The 25,920-nt window shown below is 35.8% G+C and overlaps 1 protein-coding gene across 1 annotated transcript in view; it reads right to left on the bottom strand.

Moving 5' to 3' along the window:
• COG5 (component of oligomeric golgi complex 5) overlaps positions 1–25,920 on the bottom strand; it is a 282,416-nt gene that overhangs the window by 236,780 nt on the left and 19,716 nt on the right. The window contains exon 6 of the mRNA XM_055300749.1: positions 5,794–5,914. Coding sequence (XP_055156724.1) covers positions 5,794–5,914 — 121 coding nt within the window. The remainder of the gene's footprint in view (positions 1–5,793; positions 5,915–25,920) is intronic.

The following is a 25,920-nucleotide window of genomic DNA, read 5'->3' as shown; positions in this document are numbered from 1 at the left end:
ACGCTAAAACAAAGAGCACAGTAGAGTCCTCACCAATGAGTGTATGATGGATAGGTGAAGGGGTCTAGTCATAACATTCCAAAGGAGAAACAAAGTGCTAATGTGAACTGTGGAAATACAGTACTTTCTGGTTTCACTATACAGCGTCAATCAACACAGGAAAAATACAAAAGCACTCCGTGGAGTAAGGACACCTGTTATTCAACCTAATCTAGACATACTGATATTACAAAAACCTTTTTTTTTCTTTTTACAAAAACCTTTTTTATAGTTCTAGTCTTACATGATTTCAGACATTAATTTTATTTGTAAGAAGGTACCTTTCTGGGGCACCTGGGTACCTCAGTAGTTGAGTGTCTGCCTTTAGCTCAGGGCATGACCCCAGGGTCCTGGGATCAAGTCCCACATCGCGCTCCTCATAGGGAGCCTGCTTCTCTCTCTGCCTGTGTCTCTGCCTCTCTCTGTGTATCTCTCATGAATAAATAAGATCTAGGAGGAGGAGGAGGAGGAATCTTCCTTTGGTTCACAATGACAGTTTACGAAGCTGTTCTAAAAATTCTGAAAAGATATCAAGCTCATGAATTATGTAGAGACTCTGCTTCAATGGGCTAACAACAATTTTAAAAGGTAGATGGTAACAGTACCTAAAAATACATTTTAAAATACATTATCTTACTAATGCTCAAAAAAATGTTCTCAATTTGTAGCAAGGCTCATCTAAATTTTCATTTAGTCCCAAGACTATTCATGAAGAAAAGCCATAAATCAATATGATACAATTTAATCCTGAAACCTAAACTATGTAGTTTTAAAAATCATTACATAATACTCTGCATGAAAAATTACAAGTATGTCTACACTAATTCTGCTAATTTTCTGTAAGACACTAGTATAATTTTAAGTTCCCTAATCCCTAATGATGTTGAGCACCTTATATGCATAGCTGCCTCCATGTATCTTCTTTGGATGAAGTGTTTGTACAAATCTTTTGCCTATTTTTTAATTGCATTGTTTGGTTCTTACCAAGGTTGGAGAGTACTATATATTTTGAGCACTAGTCCTTTAGCAAATATATACTTTGCCCATACTTTCTCCTTGTTGATGGCTTGCCTTTACATTCTTCTAACAGTATTATTCAAAGAACAGAAGTTTTTAAATTTCTATAAAATGTAATTTATCAGTTTGTGTGTTACTACGCTTTGATATATTTAAGAAATCATTTTCTAATTCAAAGTCACAAAAAAGTTCTCTTGTATTTCTTTCTAGATTTCCTATAACTTAGGTTTTGCATTTAGGGCTATGATCCATTTTCAGTTAATTTTTTTTTATGTGAACTAAGGTAGGACTACAAGTTCACTGTTTCACATATGGATACCCATCATGCCAGTACCCCATCTGTTGAAAAGACTACCTTTTCCTTGCTAAATTTGTCAAAAATCAGTTGTTCATTTAAGTGTGGGTCTAATTCTAGACTCACTATTCTGTTCATTGATCGGATTATCTATCTTTTTGTCTTGTTTACCGTAAGTTTTTGTAATAAGTCTTCGTACCAGGTAGGGTTAATCCTCCATTTCTATTCTCTTTTATTTTTTAAAAAATATTTTATTTATTTATTAGAGACAGAGAGAGAGAGGCAGAGACACAGGCAGAGGGAGAAGCAGGCTCCATGCAGGGAGCCCGATGTGGGACTCGATCCCGGGTCTCCAGGATCACACCCTGGGCTGAAGGCAGCGCTAAACCACTGAGCCACCCAGGCTGCCCTCTATTCTCTTTTAAAGGCTTTGTCTATCTAGATCCTTTGCATTTCCATATCAATTTTCAAATCAGTTTGTCAATTTATAAGTGAAAGCCAGCTGGGATTTAGATTATAACCATACTGAATTCATATAGACCAATTTATGGAGAATAGACATCTTAAGAATAATATTAAGTCTTCCATTTCACAGACAAGGTTTATTTATTAATTTAGGTCTTCTTTCATTGTTCATAATGTTTTCTAGTTCTCAGTCTATAGGTCTTACAAATCTTTTGTCAAACTCAATCTAGGTATTTCATATTTTTTATATTATAAGTGGTATTTTTGAATTTCAATTTCCAATTGGTTAACAGTAGAGTATATGGAAATAAAACTAATTTTTGTATATTAATCTGGTATCCCGAAACCTTGCTAAACTCCTTTATTAGCTCACTTTTTTTTTTTTTTGTAAACTCAAAACAAAGTACCACTACATCCCTATTAGAATGGCTAAAATTAACAAGATTGACTAAAGCAAGTGTTGGCATGTGGAGGAAGTAGAATTTTCATATGCTACTGTTAAGAATCTAAAATTTTAGAACTACTTTAAAAAACACCTTGGCAATTTCTTCAAAAGTTAAACATACATCTACCATATGATCTAGCCATTCCATTCTTACATATTTATCAAAGAGAAATGAAAGCATATGTCCATACTTGCGTGTCCAAAGACTTGTATATGAATGTTCATGGCAGCTTTGTCATAGCCAAAAACTAGAAACAACCCAAATATCTATCAACAAACAGGTAATTGGATAAACCAACTGTGGTATATTCATACAATGGAATACTACTCAAAAATAAAAAAGAATGAGCTGCTGATACACACAACGACATGGATAAATCTCAAAATGAACTGACTGGAAGAAGTCACAAAAAACACATACAAACTGTATGATTTCATTTATATAAAATTCTCTAAAGTGTTAATTAAATCTACAGTGACAGAAAAAGATCAGCAGGTGCCTGAGGAAGGACTACCAAGGGGCATGAGGAAACTTGGGAGTGACAGTTATGTTCATTACCTTGATAATGGTGATGTTTCATGTCAAAACTTACCAAATTGTACATTTTCAGTAAGGGCAGTTTACTGTATGTCACTTACATCTCAATTTTTTTAAAAAAGTAACCAGTATAAAATAATTGTCACCAGGTACCAGAATATACTTTTTATATTGATATGTAAAATTCAACCTTTTCAAGTGCACAATTCAGCAGCTTTTCTGTATACTGATGAGGTTGTGCAACAATCACCACTATTTAACTCCATTAACCCAAAGAGAAATCTGTAGCCGTTAGCAGGCACCCTACATTCCCTCCAGTCTCTCAAAATACACTAAATACACTAAATACATTAAATACAAGACAATGTATTTCATCTGGTATCTGTAATTCAACCCTCAAGGTCTTTCAAGTTGAAGAGACTAGTTTTAAGTTAATTTCAAGGGCCTGTGAAAACACTGCTACTATTCTTAATAATTTTATTCTTTCTAATGAGAATCAGAACCATACGGATAGAGACACTGATAATTTCAGAGATGTTCCAATTATCAAATACCCTTTTGAATATTTGCATAACTTTAATAGTGACTATAATGTTAGTACTTTTATTAAAATATTAATTCCAAATTTAGAAACTTTATCTTCCTCTTGGCTTCTCTTTATTATCAATGCCAGTGTTGGTCAAGAATAAACCATAGTGGTAAATGATGAGATGGTGCCTTTGCAAATTCTGAATGGTACATAATCTGAAAAGCTTTAAAATTTTTAATTAATACAATCCATTTTGAGATAATCCCACCATGAACTATACTTTCTCAACCACTGCTCATCATTTAATATTTATGAAACTTTGGGTAAAGTCAAGGCCTCATTGGAAGGATAATGGGCCTATCCTCTACTCCACACTGAACCAACTCAGATTATGATTGACGCTTGTATCTTTAAAAAAAAAAAAAAGACATCACCATTTGCATTACAGCATCTGTTGTTTCTAGAAAAAGTGATAATCACAATAAAAATCTAGTAATTTTTTATTATGGAACAGTGTCAGTGATGACAAATATACACAATAAACCTCAGAATAATTTGTGCTTGTTTTTAATGATTCTATTATCCTACAGATTATTTTTAGAGCAAAGAAATTAAATGTGATAAAGCAAAAAATAAAAGCTGATACTAGAATTTTTACACTCCTACATTTAGCACACACTGTGAAAAAAACACTCAAGTGTTTCTCACTGCTTAAAAATTAACTTTTTAACAGACTCTTAACTAGAGAGAACAAACTGATGGTTACCAGAGGAGAGGTGAGCAGGGGGATGGGTTAAATAAATGATGGGGATTAAGGAGGGCACTTGCTGTGATGAGCACCAGATGAAGTATGGAATTGTTGAATCACTATATTATATATCTAAAACTAATATGACACTTGATGTTGACTGACTAGAATTTAAAAACTTAATTTAAAAAAATTTTAATATAAACTTTTTATACTTTATACAATATATTCCAAGCATATTAAATCACAAGTTAGATATAGTCCCAATGATGTGCCTAAGCAATGGATTTGAGCCTTAAAAATTGATGTTGAAGTATTTATGAAGGATGCTATTTTCTTAGTAAAATATATGGAATAAGCATTACAACCTGACTATGTAATTGAAATATCAAAGATAGAGAGATGCCTGAATGGCTCAGCAGTTGAGCATCTGCCTTCAGCTCAGGGCATGATCCCAGGTCTAGGGATGGAGTCCCACATTGGGCTCCCTGTGAGGAGGCTGCTTCCCCTTTGTTTATGTCTCTGCCTCTAAGTCTCTCATGAATAAATAAATAAAATATTTAAAATATATATATATCAAAGATATAAAAATTAAAAAATAACGTGTAATGCATATCTCTCTGGTATTATTTTCAAAGCATACCACCAAGAATAAGTAGCCTCTTACTACTTGAATTGGATAATATCAAACATCTCTGAACCTACAAAGGTACAAAATCACTAAGCACAACCACTTCAGAAAAATTATAGGGTACCCAAGAAAAGAACCACAAAGCCTCATAAAATGCAAGTGTGTTAGTTCTACATACACTCAGTAGCTATTCAAAATGTTGCCTGAAATATTATGAACTATATCATCATGGACCTTGTAGCTTGGTAATAGTCAAAACCGTGAAAGTTAAACCCTTGAATGTCAAGAGTCAGTTCAAAATACTTGAAAGATGAATAAACACATGAAGAAATAAATTCAATTAATCTTCCAGGCATAAGGTCAACATAAGATTTGTCACCTAAAAAACAACATTTCTTCTACAGACATGAAAATTAAGTTACCATGAAAACCTGTACACAAATGTTTATAATAGCTCTATTCATAATCACCAAAAACAAGAAACAATATAAATTTCCTTCAAACCCTGAATCAATAAACTGTGGTACAACCACACAATGATATCCCAACAAACACCAAGTAACAAAAGTTTCGGTATATACAAAAACTTGGATAAATCTCAAAGGTATTATGCTGAATATGGAAAGTAGCCTCAAAAGGTTACATACTTTATAATCCCATTTATATGACATCCTCCAAAAAACAAAACTAAACTGATGGAGAACCAACCAATGGTTGCCAAAGTTGTGTGTTGGGGGGTATAACTGTAAAGGGATAGCAGGAGGGACTTTTGGGGGTGATGGAACTTATTCTATATCATGACTGTGTTGGCAATCACATGCATTTAAATGTGTTAAAATTCACAAGCATGTATATTTCCTCCCAAAAGGCCAATCTTATCATATGAGAATTTAAAAATAAATAGCATTTCTAAAAAATCAACTAATTTTACTCAGCTATTTTGAAAAGAGTGACAATGTTTTTTATACAGCCAATTATTAAATAAATTTGTCCAATATTTGTTACTAGTGATAATAAAAGTCAAAAAATCAAGTGACTGAAAAATCTATAAAACTCTACTAACTTTTTAATCAAAAAAGAACTTACCAAGTTCATTAAGACTCTGAGCAGCCTTTGTTATCTCTCTACTTCCCCCTTGCAGTTGTCCTTGGAGTCTCTTAGTGAGATACAAGATGCGAATTATTCTCCGAAGCAAATCACAGGCAACCTGTACAAATATCACAATGTTAAGTGTAATCAACCCATGAAGTTTTACTATTATGATGTGAACCCCTCCATTCTTTTCAGATGCTAAAGAATCATTCATGTCTCTTTTTGTTTTCTACCCATCAGAAACCTAAAAAAAATCACAAAGCTTAAAAAGCAACATTTTACAATAAACTCTACTTTATCTCCAAAGAAGAGATTTGGGGACTGAGGTGCTGTAAAACCTGGGAACTCCTCTCCTTCATCCTAGATCAGTTTTCTTCTCTAGGCAAGTGGTTCTCAGACTTCACACTAAATTCAAACAGGTATTCCAAAAGTTCCAAAGCCCACATTGTGGTCCTGACTAATGAAATTACAATCTCTAGAGGTGGGAACTAAGCATCAGTATTTGGTTTTTTAAATATCCTCAGTGGTACCAATGTGCAACCAAGGTTGAGAGCCACATGCTAGGGCCATCTGCTTCCTACTATTGTTATTGTTTAACAATATAGTTGTTTCCAAACCTGGCTTCTCTTCTCTAGGTCCATAAGGGAACAGACTTAAAACTTCTCCCAATTACACTAAACCTTAAGGAATAAGTATGCCCTACTTGAATTTTCCTAATGGTTCTTTTATCACTAATAACAAATTATGAAAGAGAATGATTAAAACAAAAAAACTATCATATACGCACACGTCATCTCCTCTTCCCGTTTCATCACCAGATCTAATACTGAATCTTTATCTAGCCAAAAGACTAAGACACAAAATGAAGACTCATGTATTTCAGGACACTTTATTATAGAAGCTGGATCCAGAGGGTTTGCCTGAAGGAGAGACAGGAGAGGGGAGACTGATGGAATAATAGATATGGAGTGACCCTCAGCATCATAATGATAATGAAGAGAGAGAGTCTATGCTGCTGCATTACCACCATCTTTATGGTCCTGAAGCTGGTTAAGAAGAACATCTTCCTGTCTGGGGAAAATCATAACTGGAGGCAGTAAGAATTAAAAGCACTAGGAAAACCTCTGAGGCTCCAGCTATGAACATTTTCTTCTGAATGAAACACACATACACACACTCAGAACCACACAGGCACCCACACAACATACAGAGACACACATTTATTCAAAAATACAAAGTTTACAAACATGTAAGTCAAAGACGACCAATCATTAAACATGCTTACCTGAATGCTCTTCTGAGTAACTACAGTCTAAAGCACTTACGATGATAAAAGAATGCCAACTATCTCTGAAAATTGGAAGATTTTGGCATTTATCTTTTATTTAAAATTATTTTCTGAGTAAGTAATATAAGCACATAATTCAAGATTCAAAAGAAAAAAAGTCAGGATGCCTTGGTGGCTCAGCAGTTGAGCGTCTGCCTGTGGCTCAGGTCGTGATCCCAGGGTCCAGGGATCGAGTCCCACATCGGACTCCCCACAGGGAGCCTGCTTCTCCCTCTGCCTGTGTCTCTCTGCCTCTCCCTGTGTGGCTCTCATGAATAAATAAATAAATCTTTAAAAAGATCTTTTTAAATAAAAAAAGTCATCCTTATATCTATCTCTATGTCCCAAATATGCACTTACCAAAAACAATCACTGTTATCAGTTTCTTGCTTGTCAGAACAGCGTTTTTAAATGAACAGTTTCAAATGCAGAATCCCTAGTAATCATTCCCCTGGGATTCTAAAATCATCATGAGGAGAAATACCAAATCTTACCTTAGATCTAATCACCTAGAATTTGTCCTTCTAGAATTCCCTAGTACCTAACACAATAAAGGATATGCCCTCAAACATGGAATCTTTGAGCTTATTTCTAATGCTTTTATTTTTAACCACATTTAATCAGTTATCAAGTCTTATTGACTCTTCTTCTGTCACATAACACAAGAGTCACATTACCTCTGTTTCTACAAACATCACCTAATCCAAATCTTTACCACCTTCACCTTCACAATGTGGTCTACTAGCTAGTTTTCCAATCTCTTACTGAAATCCATCCTGCTATATTTATCTTCTTATAAATACAGTTTTCAGCACTCCAGCCCCCCTCTTTAATAAACTTCAGAGGCTCTCTACTGACAGATTATGTTAAATCTTCTCACAAAGGCATTTAATAAAATCCTCAGTCAAGAAGTCTTAGATAATCTATGAGGCAGCACTTGCCACCATTTTCTAATATAGTGGCCTCCACTCCAGTCAATTTCCCTTCCTTATTTTTTATTTGGAACTTTTATTTTTTTAAAGGTTTTATTTTTTTATTTGTCAGAGAGAGAGCACAAGCAGAAGGAACAGTAGACGGAGAGGGGGCAGACCCCCTGCTGAGCAGGGAGCCCAACATGGGACTCCATCCCAGGACTCTGGGATTGTGATCTAAGCCAAAGGCAGACACTTAACCAACTAAGCCACCCAGGTGCTATAAAAGTCCCTATTTGGGACTTTTATAACCAAATATAATACAAACATATTATTCGGTACTAATAAGAAATGAAGTATCAAGCCATTAAAAAGCACAGAGGGAAACTTTAAATGTACGTCACTAAGTGAAAGAAGTTAATCTAAAAAGGGTGTATATTGTATGATTCCAACTATCTAACATTCTGGAAAAGGCAAAACTATGGAGAAAGGAAAAAGATCAGCAGCTGCCAAAGTTTGGAGGAATGAATAGGCACAGTCCAGAGGATTTTTAGGGCACTGAAAATACTCTGCATGACACTATAATGATGGAAATATATATCACCATACACTTCTCCAAATCCACTGAATGTACATCAAGAGTGAACCCTGACATGACCTATGGGCTTTGGGAGATAACGATGTGTCAACGTAGGTTCACCAATTGTAACAAAGGTACCACTCTGGGATGGGGGAAGGGGATATGGGTGATTAAGGGGTGGCCACGTATGTGTGGGGATAGGAGATATAGGAGACACCTTCTTCTTCCTCTTACTTTTGCTGTGAACCTAAAACTGCTCTAAAAAATAGTCTTTAAAATAGATAATGAGGGGTACCTGAGTGGCTCAGTTGGTTGAGCATCTGCTTTTTGGCTCAGGTCATGGTTTTGTGGTCCTAGGATCAAGCCTCGTGTCATGCTCCCTGCTCCTTGGGGAATCAGCTCCTCCCTCTCCCTCTGCTTGTGTGCTCTCTCTCTCTCTAATAAATAAATAAATAATTTAAAAATAAATAAATAAAATAGATACAAATATTACAAACACAGAAAACCACACACAGAAATTACAGCCAGGGCAGTCCAGTTGGCTCAGCGGTTGCACCGCCTTCAGCCCAGGACGCGATCCCGGAGACCAGGGATCAAGTCCCGCGTCTGGCTCTCTGCATGGAGCTTACTTCTCCCTCTGCCTGTGTCTCTGCCTCTCTCTCTCTTTCTCCCTTTCTGTGTCTCTCATGATGAATGAATGAATGAATGAATGAATGAATAAATAAATAAATAAATAAATAAATAAATAAATAAATAAATAAATAAATAAATAGAAATTACAGCTAAATGAACTTAGAACCACTATGCAGATCAGAACCACCATGTCAATGACTATAGAAGCCTTCTATGTATGGATCCTATCCCAGTCATGATGCCCTCCATTCATTCTCCTCTAGCTTTCCCATCCCAACCAAGAAACACCACTACTCTGGTTTTTGTGGTAGCTATTCCCTTACTTTTATTTTTGGTTCCATTACTGAAGTGTACATATATAACTGCTATGGTTTAAATTTGCCTTTTTAAAAATCTATATAGGTTCCTTCATCCATATCTTACTTTTTCTTTGCAATCTGCTAAATATATTCCACCATCTGTTCCATACAGTTTCCCACAGACTAGGTTTCACTTAGTGCATTCCCACAGTGCAGGTGAACATGTTTCCTGTACATCAGAATCATCAGTTGGATGTAGGCACCTTTATCAGACTCAGGGTTAATATTTTGGGCATTTCCCTTAAGTAGTGGTACATGTACGGCACACATGTGATTTTCTCTCTTTCTGTGTTGTCACATAGATACTCAATGCCAAATCCAGTAAAATACAGTTTACTGCAATTCTATCATTCTGTGTTTATTTGCTAGCATATAAAATTTCTCTATAAAAAGAAACTTTACCTCACCTACGATTTGTTTACCTGGTGGTACTGTTCATACAGAAAAGTAAAAATAAATATTTGCCTCTTTCCCTTGCTTTATCAGATTTCAAGATTAAAGACTGCTTTCCTGATATCCACCAAAAATGAACAATTAGTAGGGTTTTGTTCTGGCTGTCAGTATGAACTCAGAGATTTAAACATATAAAAGGATGCCAAGTCACTGTGGCTCTTACCCTTGCAGATGCTCACTCTGTCTCTTTGTGGCCAGTGGGAGCCTCTGAGGGGGATCAGTTATACCAATCTGTCTTAGAAGGTTTCCCAGGATCCAGGACTTGCAGTGCTAAAATTGAGATTGTTGGTCACCCCCAAAGGCTCAATCCTCTGTCCTAACTCTAGTTAGTAGTGTTTGATGGCTTCCTTGATACACAGTATAAAAATATTCTAGGATCACTTTATATATTTCATGCCCCACACATGGAATCAAAGATTTATCAAAGAAGTCCTGGTTTCTTTTAGAAGTCAAATGCATTTCAAGAACACATTCTGGGAACTAGGTTTGCTCATTTCTGTGACTTTTCAGCAGACATAGCTAGGAAATGTCAGAATCAAATCATCACATAAATATTCATTTGGTTTATTCCATAATATACATAAAACATTCTCAGATTAATATTATACATATACATATGTACAAATATATATGCATATGTGATATATATGTCAAGATAAAATTGAAATACCTCATGAGTTCATACTGATATTTCCAAATTAAAAATTAGGAGCACAGGATGTTTATACTTATTCCTCTAACTTACATCTCTACATTATTTCTTCCACAGAGACTTCTGGCTCTCAAAGACACAAGAAATAACAGAATTAGAATAATTTAAAATTATCCATTTGCTCTGCTGCACAACACAAAACATCTCAATACAAAACCCACACTACACATACAAATATGATAGCTGAAGATAGTTTTTAAAAAATTGTTTTGCACATGCTTTCCTACCATTTTTTTTACAGTTGAGTGTTATTTGTCAAAATATACAGCCACTACCTACTATACTCCTTCATTTAATCTCAGTTCTAATGCTCATCACCAGTCTTACTTCAGTGTTTCTGTAGTCATTCCCAAGTACACAACCAGATTCTGAAGGAAAGATTCGCAGAGACAATCTTCCCTGCATTCTTGTTAGGGATGGCTGTCTCTATCCTTGAAAATCAGTTTGGCAGGTCTACCAATTACTCTATTGTTGCAGGAAAAAAAAATATCAACCCATAACTCAGTGATTTAAAATTATTTGCTATGCCTCACAATTCTGTGGGTCAGTAATTTAGGTAGGGTTCAAAAACTCCATGTGCTATCACCTAGGATTACTGACTCTGTGGCACCCTGATAACAGGGAGGCTGGTCTGGACAGTACCCAAAGGCTTCCCTCCAACGCCTCATGCCTCGGTGCTTCTGCACCTATCATCTCCACATGATAAGCTGGGGCTTCCTCACAGCATGGCAGTTTCAAGGTAATTGGACAGTTTAGACGGACAGTGGCTTTCCCAGAGCAGAACAAAAGCAATTATGCCCCCTGGAGGCACAGTCCAGAACTAGCACAAAATCACTCTCACAGCACAGATTCTTTGGTTTTGCTACAGTAGTTGCTTTCTCTCTTTTTACAGCATTTTGGGACACCAGCATTTTATGTTGCTGTTATTTTCCCTCTTCCTTCCTTCCTGGCACATTCACTTCCTTTGTGGATAATTACACAGCCAGTAAAATAAGGCATCATTCCAATCTTATGTACAATAAAGTAAATAAAATCATTTAAAACCACGTTAACTGAAAACTAAAAAGGAGCCTATTAAAGTATATGATGAAAGCAACGTATCTATAAAACATAAACACACAGAAAAGAGAAAATGTTTTAAGGATGATTTTTTCTTTCTTTATTCAAATATTTTCTCAAATTTTCTTACCTATATAATTTCAAAGTTAAAAAAAATTAAATTAAAAACTTTCTGGGATCCCTGGGTGGCGCAGCAGTCTGGCGCCTGCCTTTGGCCCAGGGCACGATCCTGGAGACCCAGGATCGAATCCCACGTCAGGCTCCCGGTGCATGGAGCCTGCTTCTCCCTCTGCCTATGTGTCTGCATCTCTCTCTCTCTCTGTGTGTGACTATCATAAATAAATAAAAATTTAAAATTTAAAAAAATTAAAAAAAATAAAAACTTTCCACTAAAAAGCTAATATGTGTATGGCTTAAAAAGCAAAATGATAGAAAGTTAAAAAATAAATTGAGAAGATAAAAATGTTATATAATAGGTATGTGGATTACATCTCAACAAAGCTGCTATACTGAAAATTTAAAAACTGATTTCTTATATAATTTTGAAGTTAAAAAATTTAAATACTCTATATAAGAGATAATAAGCTCTTCAAATTTCTTTCTGAAAATTCTGAAGCAGTTCATAAGCAAACAATGTTACTAAAATGAGCTAAGATAGATGATTCTTGGGGTGATAATTAAATTCAACTCATGTATTCATGTATATAGTTGAAGTCAGAAGCCTCTACTTGGAGAAAGAAAAGGCTTCTGGAAAGAGAAATGGGGATAAAAAGCAAAAAGAATTAAATGTAAAAGTACTTTCTTCAAATAATTGAGAGAACAATCATAGTGATTTTATGTTCAAGGCAAAAACAACTTCATAGCTCTTTATTTCTTGCTCTCCTATACCACATGTATTTAAATGAATTAGGAGCTCAAAGAATAAAAAGATTAAACAGGAACATTAAAGTTTCCCCAATGTTCAAAACAGAAATAACTAGACAAAGTGAACAGAATAAAAATGGTTAAAACATAAGCTTCCAAAGAACCCCTAGACTTCAAAATACTTTTAAAGGAGGCAAATTTCTAAGATGAATTTTCTTCCTAAGGTAAGCCTGCATAGAAGTCAATCCAGGAAAAATACTGGAAATAAAGATATCAAAATGTACATAGGCATATTTCTTTCTCTTTACTTTCCCTTCCTCTCTTTCTTCCTTTATAATAATTTGACCAAAATTATTTAACTTAGTTGTCCCTCTAGTATAATCTTTTTTAAAATAAGGGTGTAGAAAATTAGGTCAAATATTTAATAATAATAAAAATAAAGCATTTATCTGAAACACAAACAATCCTGACCTCTCATGCTTGTGTAACCATAAAAAATAAAAATATTCATTAAAAAAAAGAATCACAAGTTCACAGAATCATAGCATTTTAGAGCTGGAAGGGAATTCACAGATCCACTTCAAACTTTCAGTGTAAAAAATTACACCATCACCTCACTACCACCACCACCACAACAAAAATGGTAATTATAAGTGGTGAAGGATATGTTAACTAACCTTATTGTGGTAATCACCTCACAGTACATATATGTATCAAATTATCATGTTATATACTTTAAACTTAAACAATAAGCCAATTATATCTCAATAAAACTGAGAAAAAGATACTCAAGTTCACTCACTAGCACACAGAGTAATGAAGAATAGCAGTCAGGCCTCCTAAGTCTTAGAATAGTGTATGTACTTCATCAGTACTTATAAAGCTGTACTTGTTCTTAATTTTTTTTTTTTTACCTACAGCAAGCTTCTGGAGAACAGAAACAATATTGTCTACCTTTTTTATGTATTCCACAGAATCAAAAACAAAGAATACTAAATTTAGAGAACGAAATCTCATTTCGCAGTCTTAACACTGCTGCACACAGGCTTTATGAATTCCAGTATGTGCCTTTCAGAACCTCAGTTTATTTATTCATAAAATGATGAGATACATAATTCTAAACATAATTATTATAACGGTGAAATGATTCAGAATACTTGAAATTTTTCATTCATTATAAAATCCTGCATAAACATGAAAATTTCTTTTATTGCTAACAGCTAGCTAAGAGGCAAAAATAGATTCTTAAAACTTACTGTCAAAAGAGTGTATTGAACAAAGGGGGAAAAAAAGAAATGCATGATTTCTGACAGGCTTAAGATCTGGAGCTAAAAGCGAGGAATTAGCTAAAATTAAAATTTTAATTGAAAAATCAAATTTTGGGGCAGCCCAGGTGTTCCAGTGGTTTAGCACCGCCTTCAGCCCAGGGCATGATCCTGGAGACCCCAGATGAGTCCCACATTGGGCTCCCTGCATGGAGCCTGCTTCTCCCTCTGCCTGTGTCTCCACCTCTCTCTCTCTCTCTGTCTCTCATGAATAAATAGATAAAATCTTTTTAAAAAAATCAAATTTTAAATCATTGCCTAAAATTAAACATACATCTACCGTCCTTATATGTTATTAGTCTGTTCTTTCATAAGGAAAATAATTCCCCTGAACATAATGCCATGATTTTAGGTATAAAATGAGAAAGTTACCCTAAAAAGCAGTATTTAAATCCCAACTTAACTATAAGAAGGTATTGTTTTAACATATATTTTAACATAAAACTAAAACATTAACTCACAGGAGAGAACTCTTTCAATGTTCTGGGCACTTACAGTGTCCATCCATACTCCTCAGGAAAGTAACTTGCTCAGGTACCTATACATGGTTCACCATACTTCAGGTCATATATGACCTTGAGACCTCAGTCACAAATGATTAGAATGGGAAAACAGAAACCACAGAAGTCTGTCACCAGTGGCCTATGACATTGTCTTGCACAAATCTGTTACTGGTAATCACTCTTCTCTTTAGGGAAGTTCTCTCTCAGTAAGCAGAAATCTTGAGACAAAAGCACCAAGAGTGAGAAGAAACAATGAGAGAATGAGAGTTAATCCGTAGTGGCAGCAAGAAAAAGTAACAGACAGAGAGAGATGCAAACACATAGAGCCTGAGTCACAGAAAAGCGTGAACGTGTGTCTGCCATTACAGGCCAAGCAATGTCTCACTGCACACATGTCCCACTGTTTCAGGATTCCTCTTTGGCTGTTAGGACAGATTCCCATGCATCCTCACTGCCCCACATACCCTTAAGTAGCTATCCCTGAAATAACCCAAAAATATCTCTTCTTTATCTGAAATAGACTGAGACATCCAAACTCTTCTCACATGCTATACTTCTCAAGCTGTTAGAGGAGAGATGTATAAGGACGTTAAAAAAAAATTTAGTACCACGCACCACGTATGTTTTGTTCAGTAACATATGCTACATATTTAGAAAAAATATTAAAACTGGGGCACAGAGTAAGGTAAAGATCATTTTACTCATTTCTTAAACATTTAACTGTCTGGTATATAACAACACTATGCTAAGGCTACAGATTTAAATATTAACAATATATGATTACAGCCCTCAAGGAGCTCAGTCTTAGAATATAAAAAAGGAAAAAGCTATGTAGAAAGTAATAAAATGGAAGTATCTATAGAATATTAATGGAACCAAAAAATATAAATAAATAAAAATGTAAAAAAGAATATTAAAGGAACCAAAAAATTAAAAAGAAATATTCTGCTTTGCCAGAAGAAAGGGCAGGAGGAGCCCTCACAAAAGAATTTACACATCAATTAGAATCTGTTGAATGACAGTAACATTCTGAGTTAGAGACAAAAGAAAATGTGCAAAGAAGTGAATGGGAGAATTTCTAGCAAAGAGAAAAGTTGATAAAGGCAAGCATAGGCCATATCATGAATTGGCTTACGTGTCAGATTAAGGACTTGACACTTGATTCTATTTCTTGTTAAGAAACTAATGAATAATTTTATCAGGAGAATAAAACAATCTGATGTTTGTTTTATAGAAAAGATGAGACATGTTTCTATTTTCCGTATGGCAGACTAGGTTGTTAGCTTACCATTGAAAACAACTAAAAATGTTGTACAACATGTAAAAATGTCTGAAAAGGGGACGCCTGGGTGGCTCAGTGGTTGAACGTCTGCCTTCGGCTCAGGGTGTGATCCCAGGGTCCCAGGATCAAGTCCCACATCAGGCTCCCTGCATGGAGCCTGCTTCTCCCTCTGCCTATGTCTCTGCCCCACCCCCCCCCTCTCTCTCTCTCTCTCATGAATAAATAAATAAAATCTTTTTTAAAAAGTCTGAAAAGCATCAAAGAAGTGACAGAACAAATAGGAATACCAAGCTAAAAGTGAAGCACAATAGAAAACAGAGAGAAAAGAAGCAAATCCACTTGTAATCTGAGAACACTTGCTAATCTTGGAAAACTCCATCTTGACAGCCTCTGAGGCCAAGTGGAGTAGACAGTTAAAACTGATTAAATTTGATGTTGTTTTTGGACTGACAGTGATTTCTGATGCTATAGAGAAACAAAACCAATCTTCTCTGAAGGACTCGAATATTATAAAAAATAACTTAAAAAAAAGGTCAAGCACACAGCAAAAGATAACCAGGTACCTAGGGAAATTCAACTCCATTAGACAAAACAAGCAAACATACTACAAAAATAAACATATCTACAAACACTATGAATACTGTACCTCCCAGAGTCAGGTAACAGAACACCTCAGCAGAATATACTCAAAGAAGTAAAAGTCAGAACACAAGAAACAGGACAAGTCATACAGCATTTCAGGAAAATAAAAATAGAACTTTCAAAAAATAAACTAGACCAAAATTTAGCAAAATAAGAGATTAGTTTAACCCAGGCTATCATTGGCTAAAGAATTAGTGAAATGGAAACATAATCAGAAAAAAGTCCAGGAAAGATAAAAACACATAAATAAGGAAAAGCGAGTAAATGGCATGGATGACAAGGAAAGTTGAGCATACATTTAATCAGATTCTACAGACAAAGGAGAGAAAGAATGATATATATTTGAAGAAATCATGGCTTAGAAATGATGAAAGAGATAAACAGATGGAAGAAGAAAAACTAATTACACTTGAGACAAATAAAAAGGAACCACATTCTGAAACTGAAGGGAATCAAAAACAAGAGAAAATCCTAAAATAAGCCAGAGGAAAACTAAGCCAGAGGAAAACTATTGATTACCTTCAAAAGTCCAGGTCAGAATGAAAGCTTTTCAACAACTAAAATAGAAGCCAGAACATAATGGAGTGATACCTTCAAAGTGCAGAAAATAATAAAGAATAAAAAAAGGAAGAAGAAGGAAATAGTTAACCAACTTTTCAAATGAGCAAAACATTTGTATAGACATTTCTTCAGAGAAGATATACAAATGACTAATAGGCACTATAATTAACAGTCCGTATCTTGGTTTGTCTCTCCTTTTCCCTTTGCTTGTCTGGTTTCTTAAATTCCACATATGAATGAAAGCATATGGTATTTGTCTTTCTCTGACTGACTTATTTCATTTAGCATTATATTTTCTAGCTCCATCTATGTCATTGCAAATGGTAAGATTTCATTCCTTTTATGGCTAATATTTCATGTGTATATATACCACATCTTTTTTTTTTTTAAGATTTTATTTATTCATGAGAGACACAGAGAGAGAGAGACAGAGAGACAGGCAGAGGGAGAAGCAGGCTCCATGCAGGGAGCCTGACATGGGACTTGATCCTGGGTCTCCAGGATCAGGCCCTGGGTCGAAAGCAGGCACTAAACCACTGAGCCACCCAGGGATCCCCCCACATCTTCTTTATCCATCACTGACTGAAGGACACTTGGGTTGATTCCATATTCTGGCTATAGTAAATAATGCTGCTGTAAACATAGGGGTGCACATCTCCTTTGAATTAGTGTTTTTCTATTCTTCGGGTAAATATCCATTAGTGCGATTGTTGGATGATAAGGTTAATTCTATTTTTAACTTCTTGAGGAACCTCCATAATATTTTCCACAGTGGCTGTACCAGTTTGCATTCCCATCAACACTGATGGTTACTAGAGGGGAGGTGGGTAGGGGGATAGGTTAAATAGGTGATGGGGATTAAGAAGTGCATTTATTGTGATGAGCACAGGGCGATGCATGGAATTGTTGAATCACTGTACTGCATACCTGAAACTAGTAACACACTGTAAAAAAATAAAATGATTTTTTTAAAAAGGACAATAGGCACAATAAAAGATGTTCGGTATCTTTAGCCATTAGAGAAATTCAAATAAAACAACCATGAAGGGGGGAGCCTAGGTGTCTCAGTTGGTTAAGCACGTGCCTTCAGCTCAGGTCACGGTCTCAGGGTCCTGGAATCAAGCCCCGCCTCAGGCTCCCCACCCTGCTTGTGGTCACTCTCTTTCTCTCAAATTAATAAATTAAAATATTCTTTAAAAAGTAACTAGAAAAGAAAACAACCATGAGGTACAACTTCATACCCATAGATGGCTATATTAAAAAGAAAAAAGGTGATGGTAAGAAATAAAGAGATTAAAATTTTCACACCTTACTGGTAGGAATGGAAAATGTACAGCTTCTTTGGAAAATAGTTTGGCATTCCTCCAGAAGTTTCTTTTTCCAGAGATTGAGAAATGATTGACATATAGCATCATATAAGTTTAAGGTTGTAGACATATTAATTTGATACATTAAACAAGAGGAAGCATGTGACCTTATGAATAAATATTCCCAAGTAAACAGCCAAGATAATCAAAAATAGTATGTCTACATAAAAACTTATACAAAAATAGGGACTCCTAGGTGGCTCAGCAGTTGAGCGCCTGCCTTTGGCCCAGGGCATGATCCTGGTGTCCCGGGACTGAGTCCCACATCGGGCTCCCTGCATGGAGCCTGCTTCTCCCTCTGCCCGTGTCTCTGCCTCTCTCTCTCTGTGTCTCTCATGAATAAATAAATAATCTTAAAAAAGAAAAGCTTATACAAAAATATTCATAACAGTTCTTCCTCATCATAGTCAAAACGTGGAAACAACCCAAATATCTATCAAGTAATGGGAAAACAAATTGAATAGATACACAAAAATGTTGTATATCCATAAAATGTAACATTATTTGATCTTAAAAAGGAATGAAGTATTGAAACATACTACAACAAAGATGAACCTTGAAAGCATTTATGTTAAGTGAAAGAAGCCAGACAAATAATGCCACAAAATGTGTGATGTGTGAAATGACATGTCCAGCACAGGCAATTCCATGGAGACAAACAGCAGATTGGAGAGTTGGTGGGGAATGGGTAAAGGGGAGTGTTTACTAATGGGCATAAAGTTTCTTTTCGGGATAATGAAAATGTTTTGACATTAGACATGCTAGTTACATAATCTTGTGCAAACAGTAAAAACCACTCACTTTACATTTAAAAATACACTTTAAAGTGGTGAATTTTTTTTAAAGATTTTATTTATTTATTCATGAGAGATACAGAGAGAGAGAGAGAAGCAGACACAGGCAGAGGGAGAAGCAGGCTCCATGCAGGGAGCCCGATGTGGGACTCGATCCTGGGACCCCAGGATCATGCCCTGGGACCCCAGGATCATGCCCTGGGCCAAAGGCAGGCACTAAACTGCTAAGCCACCCAGGGATCCCCTAAAGTGGTGAATTTTAAAGCATGTAAGTCACCTGCACGTGACTTACATGCTTTAAAACTGAAAGCAACTTCTAACATGATGGAATGATAGACTGGATTTACACTCCCATCTTAAGCAACTAGAAAATTGAGCAAAATATATGAAATTATTTCAGACACTGAACAACAGATAGCACAGAACTGTGATCTCTGGAAGAAAGAAAATGAACTTAGGAGCGCCTGGCTGGCTCTGTTGGTAGAGCATGTGACTTTTGATCTTGGGGTTGTGAGTTCAAGCCCCATGTTGGATGTAGAGATTACTTAAAACTAGAAAATTACTAAAAAAAAAAAAAAAAAAAGAAGGAAGGAAGGAGAAAGAAAGAAAAGAAAAGAAAAGAAATGCCTATGTCTCTGCCTCTCTCTCTCTGTGACTATCATAAATAAATAAAATAAAATAAAAATAAATTTTAAAAAAATAGATCAGTAAACTTAGAAACAATTTCAGGTATATTACAGACCAAAACATATGACAAAGAACAGTACAGAATATATTCATGAGCTCAGGGTAGAGAAAGTCTCTTAAGACAAAACAAAACTAAACACCAACACTAAAAGAAAAAATGATAAATTTCACTTCTATCCCTCTAGATATTATAAAGAAAGAGAAAAACAAGCACAAAGGGATATGTGAAACACACAAGCAAGAACTTATCTCAGGTATTCAGTCTCTTTGGTAATTCCTGAAAATCGAAACAGAAACCATCACACACTCAAAATATTGACAAAAATTTAAAAGTTTGACAACACTAAATGCTGGCAATGATACAAACTAATGCCAACTCATATACTGCTGGTATGCATGAGTATACCTATTTGGGAAAATAGTTTGGCAGTACATAATAAAGCTAAAGATCAGAAATCCCATAACCTTAGCAATCGCATTCCTAGGATATACTTAGGCCAACAAGCATATGAAAAGATGCTTCATATCACTCAACATAGTAGAAATACAAGTCAAAACCACTATGAGATACCACCTTCCATCCATCAGCATGGCCAATACCAAAAGAACAGAAAATAAAAAGTACTGATGAAGATGCAGAAAACCTGGAAACCTTGGGTACTACTAGTGGGGATGCAAACTGGTGCAGCCACTACTGAAAATAGGATGGAGGATCCACAAAAATTAAAAATAAAATTACCATGTGGTCTGGGGTATCTCCAAAGCAATTCAAAGAAGGATGGATTTCAAGAGATATTTTGCACATCCATGTTCACTGCAGCATTCTTCATAAAAGTCAAGAGGTGGAAGCAACCCTGATGTCCATCAATGGATTAACAAAGAAAATGTGGTCCATATACACAAATGGAATACTATGCATTCCTTCTCTTTTAAATATTTTATTTATTTATTCATGAGAGACATAGAGAGAGGCAGAGACCTAGGCAGAGGGAGAAACAGGTTCCCCATGGAGAAGTCTATATGGGCCTCTGGACTCAGTCCCAGGATCCTTCCTGAGCCCAAGGCAGCCCCTCAACCACTGAGCCACCCAGGTGTCCTGGAATACTATGCATTCTTAAAGAAAAAGGAAACCCTGCCATGTGCTAAAACACAGATGAGCCCCAAGAACAATATGCTAAATGAAATAAACCAAAAGGATAAATACTGAATGTTCTGTTCATATAAATAACTAAACTAGTCAAAATTACAGAAACAGAAAGTAGAAAGGTAGGCACCAAAAGGGAAGACAGGAGAGAGAAAGAGAAATTTTTATTTAAGGCTTTCAGAGTTTCAGTTTTACAAGAGGAAAAAGTTCTGGAGATCTGTTATACAACAATGTGCATATATAGTTAGCAGTACACTTAAAAATGATTAAGATGGCAAACTTTTCAATGTTAATACAAAAAAAAATCAATGTGAGTTAATGAGCATTAAAAAATAACTTCTCCTAGGCACATCACAAAAAGTTGCTAACAACATCAATTCACATCAATTCCCCTACATTTAAATTCTGGTTTATAATATTATTTACTTAAAAAAAAAAAAAACAGCAGTTAGTTAATCCTGTTTCTTCCAGAAAAAAGCATCAGCATAGGTCTAGAACATTCTGTAATCCCCAAAGAACAAAGATACTTCCAAAAAATCACAATGGCTCCCTGAAAAAACAGAGCCAATTTGAAAAGATTCCAACTAATCAAACTGATAGCTTGAGCATCAACAGGAGTACAGCAACTAAAACTAATTAGAAGATAGGGCACCTTGGTGGCTCAGTGGGTTAAGTGGCTGACTCCTGATTTCAGCTTAGGTCATGATCCCATTTGAAACTGATTAATTAACTGAATGTCTCAAAGAAAACAGGTCTACACTGTACAGAACAAAAATTAGCAACCAAGAGCCAAAAATAAAATTTCCGCCTCATCTTGTAAATAAAATTATATCAAAATACAACCAATTCCACTACAACTTGGTTGAATAGTTGCAACAGAGATATAGTACCCCAAGAGCCTAAAATATTTACTACATGGCCACTTACAAAAAAAGTTTGCCAATTCCTGTCTAGATGATATCTCTTTTAGATGAATCTGTTAATTATAATGACATATGCTAAGATACATTTTTTGTTTTTTTCAACAAAGTCAATCTACATAACAATGATACAAGCAATGATACAACTGATAGGCAAAACTAAAAATATTTCTGAATACACCAAGTTTTAAAAATGCACAATCTAAACAAAATGCAAAGAATAAAAATCATACGATGTAATAAGTGAAACTTAATTAAGGGCCTCAGGCTAATGAGGCTATATCACCTTAGACTATTAAACCAGGTGCCATGCCATAACCATAAATAAATTAACTGAAGAACACTGCTGATCTGAGATAGAAATTTTTGTTTGTTTAGATACTGTAAGACTCTTACAATCCTAAAGGAAAAAACCAATACTAAAGAAGAAAAAAAATGGAATAAGATTAAGAAGATAATTATTCCAAAAAAACTAATCGATAGTATTTGCGCTTCTGTTACCAGTCTTGGTCTGAATGTAATCACTACATATGTTTTGCAATATGCTCTTGAAGGTGTTTAAAGCATTAAATAAAATGTATTAACTGTCTTGACGACTACAGCTTCGTAACATAACTTGAAATCCAGAATTGTGATGCCTCCAGTTTTTTCTTTTTTCAGAATGGCTTTAGCTATTCAGGGTCCTTTGTGGTTCCACATAAATTTTAGGACTGTTTGTTCTAGCTCTGTGAAAAATGTTGGTGGTATTTTGATGGGGATTGCCATTAAATGTGTAGATTCCTTTGGGCAGGATAGACATTTTTTTTTAATTTTTTTTTTTATTTACTTATGATAGTCACAGAGAGATAGATAGAGGCAGAGACACAGGCAGAGGGAGAAGCAGGCTCCATGCACCGGGAGCCTGACGTGGGATTCGATCCCGGGTCTCCAGGATCACGCCCTAGGCCAAAGGCAGGTGCCAAACCGCTGCGCCACCCAGGGATCCCCAGGATAGACATTTTAACAATGTTTGTTCTTCCAGTCCATGAGCATGGAATGCTTTTCCATTTCTTTGTGTCCTCTTCAATTTCTTTCATAACACAAAACCAGACACAAAGGTTAATGAAACAGAATAAAGAATCCAGGAGTGGGCCCACAACTATAGGGTCAACGAATCAACAAAACAGGAAAGAATACCCAATGGAAACATGACAGTATCTTCAACAAATGATGTTGGGAAAACTGGACAACATGCAGAAGACTGGAATTGGACCACTTTTTTACACCATACACAAAAATAAATTAAAAGTGGATGAAAGACCTTAATGCGAGACAGGAATATCCATCAAAGTCCTAGAAAGAAACACTGGCAGAAATATCTGACCTCAGCCGTAGCAACTTCTTACTAGACACACCACCACAGGCAAGGGAAATAAAAGCAATGAAAAATTGGGACTTCATCAGTATAAAAAGCTTCTGCACAGCAAAGGAAACAATCAACAAAACTAAAAGGATGGGAAAAGAAATTTGCAAACAATATATCTAATAAAGGACTAATATCCAGAATCTGCAAAGAACTTATCAGGCTTGATACCCAAAAAACAAATAACCCAGTTAAGAAATGGGCAGAAGACATGAACAGACATTTTTCCAAAAAAGACATCCAGATGGCTAACAGACACATGAAAAGATGCTCAACATCTCTTATCAGGGAAATACAAATCAAAACCATGATGAGATACTATCCTACACCTGTCAGGACGGCTGAAATTAACACAAGAACAACAAGTGTTGGCAAGGATATGGAGAAAAGGGAACCTTCTTGCACTGTTGGTGGGAATGCAAATGGACACAGCCACTCTGGAGAGCAGTATGGAGGTTCCTCAAAATGTAAAAATAGAACTACAGCCAATTACACCAGTAGATATCTAAAAAAATACAAAAATACAGATTTGAAGGGATACATGGACACTGATGTTTACAGCAGCATTATCAACAATAGCCAAAGGATGCCAGGGTGGCTCAGTGGTTGAGCATCTGTCTTCAGCTCAGGGAGTGGTCCCAGGGTCCTGGGATCGAGTCCCACATCAGGCTCCCTGTGGGGAGCCTGCTTCTCCCTCTGCCTGTGTCTCTGCCTCTCTCTGGTGTCTCTCATGAATAAATAAAATCTTCAAAGAAAAAAAAGAAGAAGAAGAAGAAGAATAGCCAAACTATGGACAGAACCTAAATGTCCATCAACTGATGAATGAATAAAGAAGACGTGGTAAATAAACACACACACATACACGAACACACCTGCACAAACACTGGAATATTACTCAGCCATCAAAAAGAATGAAATTTTGCCATTTGCAATGACATGGATGGAGCTAGAGTGTATTATGCTAAGTGAAATAAGTCAGCCAGAGAAAGACAAATGCTATATGATTTCACTCATGTGGAATTTAAGAAAGAAAACAAATGAACATACGGGAAGAGGGAAAAGAAAAAAAGGAGAGGGAAACAAGCCCTAAGAGATTCTTAATGACAGAGAACAAACGGAGGGTTGATGGATGAAGGTAGTAGGGGATGGGCTAGATGATGATGGGTATTAAAGAGGGCACTTATCATGAGCACTGAGTCTTGTATGTAAGTGATGAACCACTGAATTCTACTCCAGAAATCAATATTGCACTGTATGTTAACTAAAATTTTAATTTTATTTTATTTATTTTTTAAAAAGAAAATATATCAAACTTTTTATTTTTATTTTTTTAAAATTTATTTTTTATTTATTTATGATAGTCACAGAGAGAGAGAGAGAGAGAGGCAGAGACACAGGCAGAGGGGGAAGCAGGCTCCATGCACCAGGAGCCCGACGTGGGATTCGATCCTGGGTCTCCAGGATCGCACCCTGGGCCAAAGGCAGGCGCCAAACCGCTGCGCCACCCAGGGATCCCTTTATTTTTATTTTTAATTTTTTTTAAGATTTATTTATTCATGAGAGACACAGAGGGAAAGAGGCAGAGACACAGCAGAGGGAGAACCAGGCTCCTCGCAGGAAGCTGGATGCAGAACTTGATCCCAGATCCCAGATCACACCCTAAGCTGAAGGCAGACACTCAACCACTGAGCCACCCAAGTGTCCCCAAATTTATTATTTTTTTTAATGTTTAAAAGAATGTGGGGGGACGAGGTGGGAGAATGGGGTAACTGGGTGCTATGCATTAAGGAGAGCACCTGATATAATAAGCACTGGGTGGTAGTGTTTTGTTTTTTAAGATTTCATTTATTTGAGAGAGAGAGAGCGAGCATGAGTGGAAAGAGGCAGAGCAGACTCCCTGTTAGGTAGGGAGCCCAATGCAGGACTCCATCCCAGGACCCTGAGATCGTGACCTGAAGTGAAGCCAGACACTTAATCGGCTGACCCACTCAGGTGCCCCAGGTACTGACTGTTATGTGCAACTGATAAATCACTAAATTCTACCTCTGAAACTAATTATATACCATATGTTAATTAATTGATTTAAAATAAATAAATAATTGATTTAAAAAAAGAATTTCGTTAAGTTTGTAATTAGTGTTTAAATGTCTGGGGCAACAGAATTTCTTGAATTTGTAAGTTTTAAGTTTTAACTTATTTACATAAATAATCCCTAAACATTTAAAGTGATAAGATTACTTAATGTTAATGAATTACTATTTAATAAACCTAAAAGACAAACTAGAAATTTCTAAAATATAAGTGATGAGGGATGCCTGGCTGGCTTGGGTCAGTAGAGCATGCAACTCGATCTCAAGTTTCTAAGTTCGAATCCCATGTTAGGAGTAGAGATTACTTAAAATCTTTAAAAAAACTAAAATAAAATATAGGTGATGTAAATTCTTCATTCAAGAGAACCCCCAGATATTAAAATTCTATCAGAAGTATTCATATTGAAGTCATAATGTAAGTGCAATGCATAACAAACCTGTGTTACAGACCAAACCAACACTGTCCAACTCACAGAAGCCTAACCCATTAAACACTTCCTGTTAGG

This window comes from Nyctereutes procyonoides, unplaced genomic scaffold (assembly GCF_905146905.1).
Source record: "Nyctereutes procyonoides isolate TBG_1078 unplaced genomic scaffold, NYPRO_anot_genome, whole genome shotgun sequence".
In the NCBI taxonomy this organism is placed as follows: domain Eukaryota; kingdom Metazoa; phylum Chordata; class Mammalia; order Carnivora; family Canidae; genus Nyctereutes; species Nyctereutes procyonoides.
The sequence above is the reverse complement of the archived record's forward strand: the minus strand, read 5'-3'. Positions and strand labels throughout refer to the sequence as shown.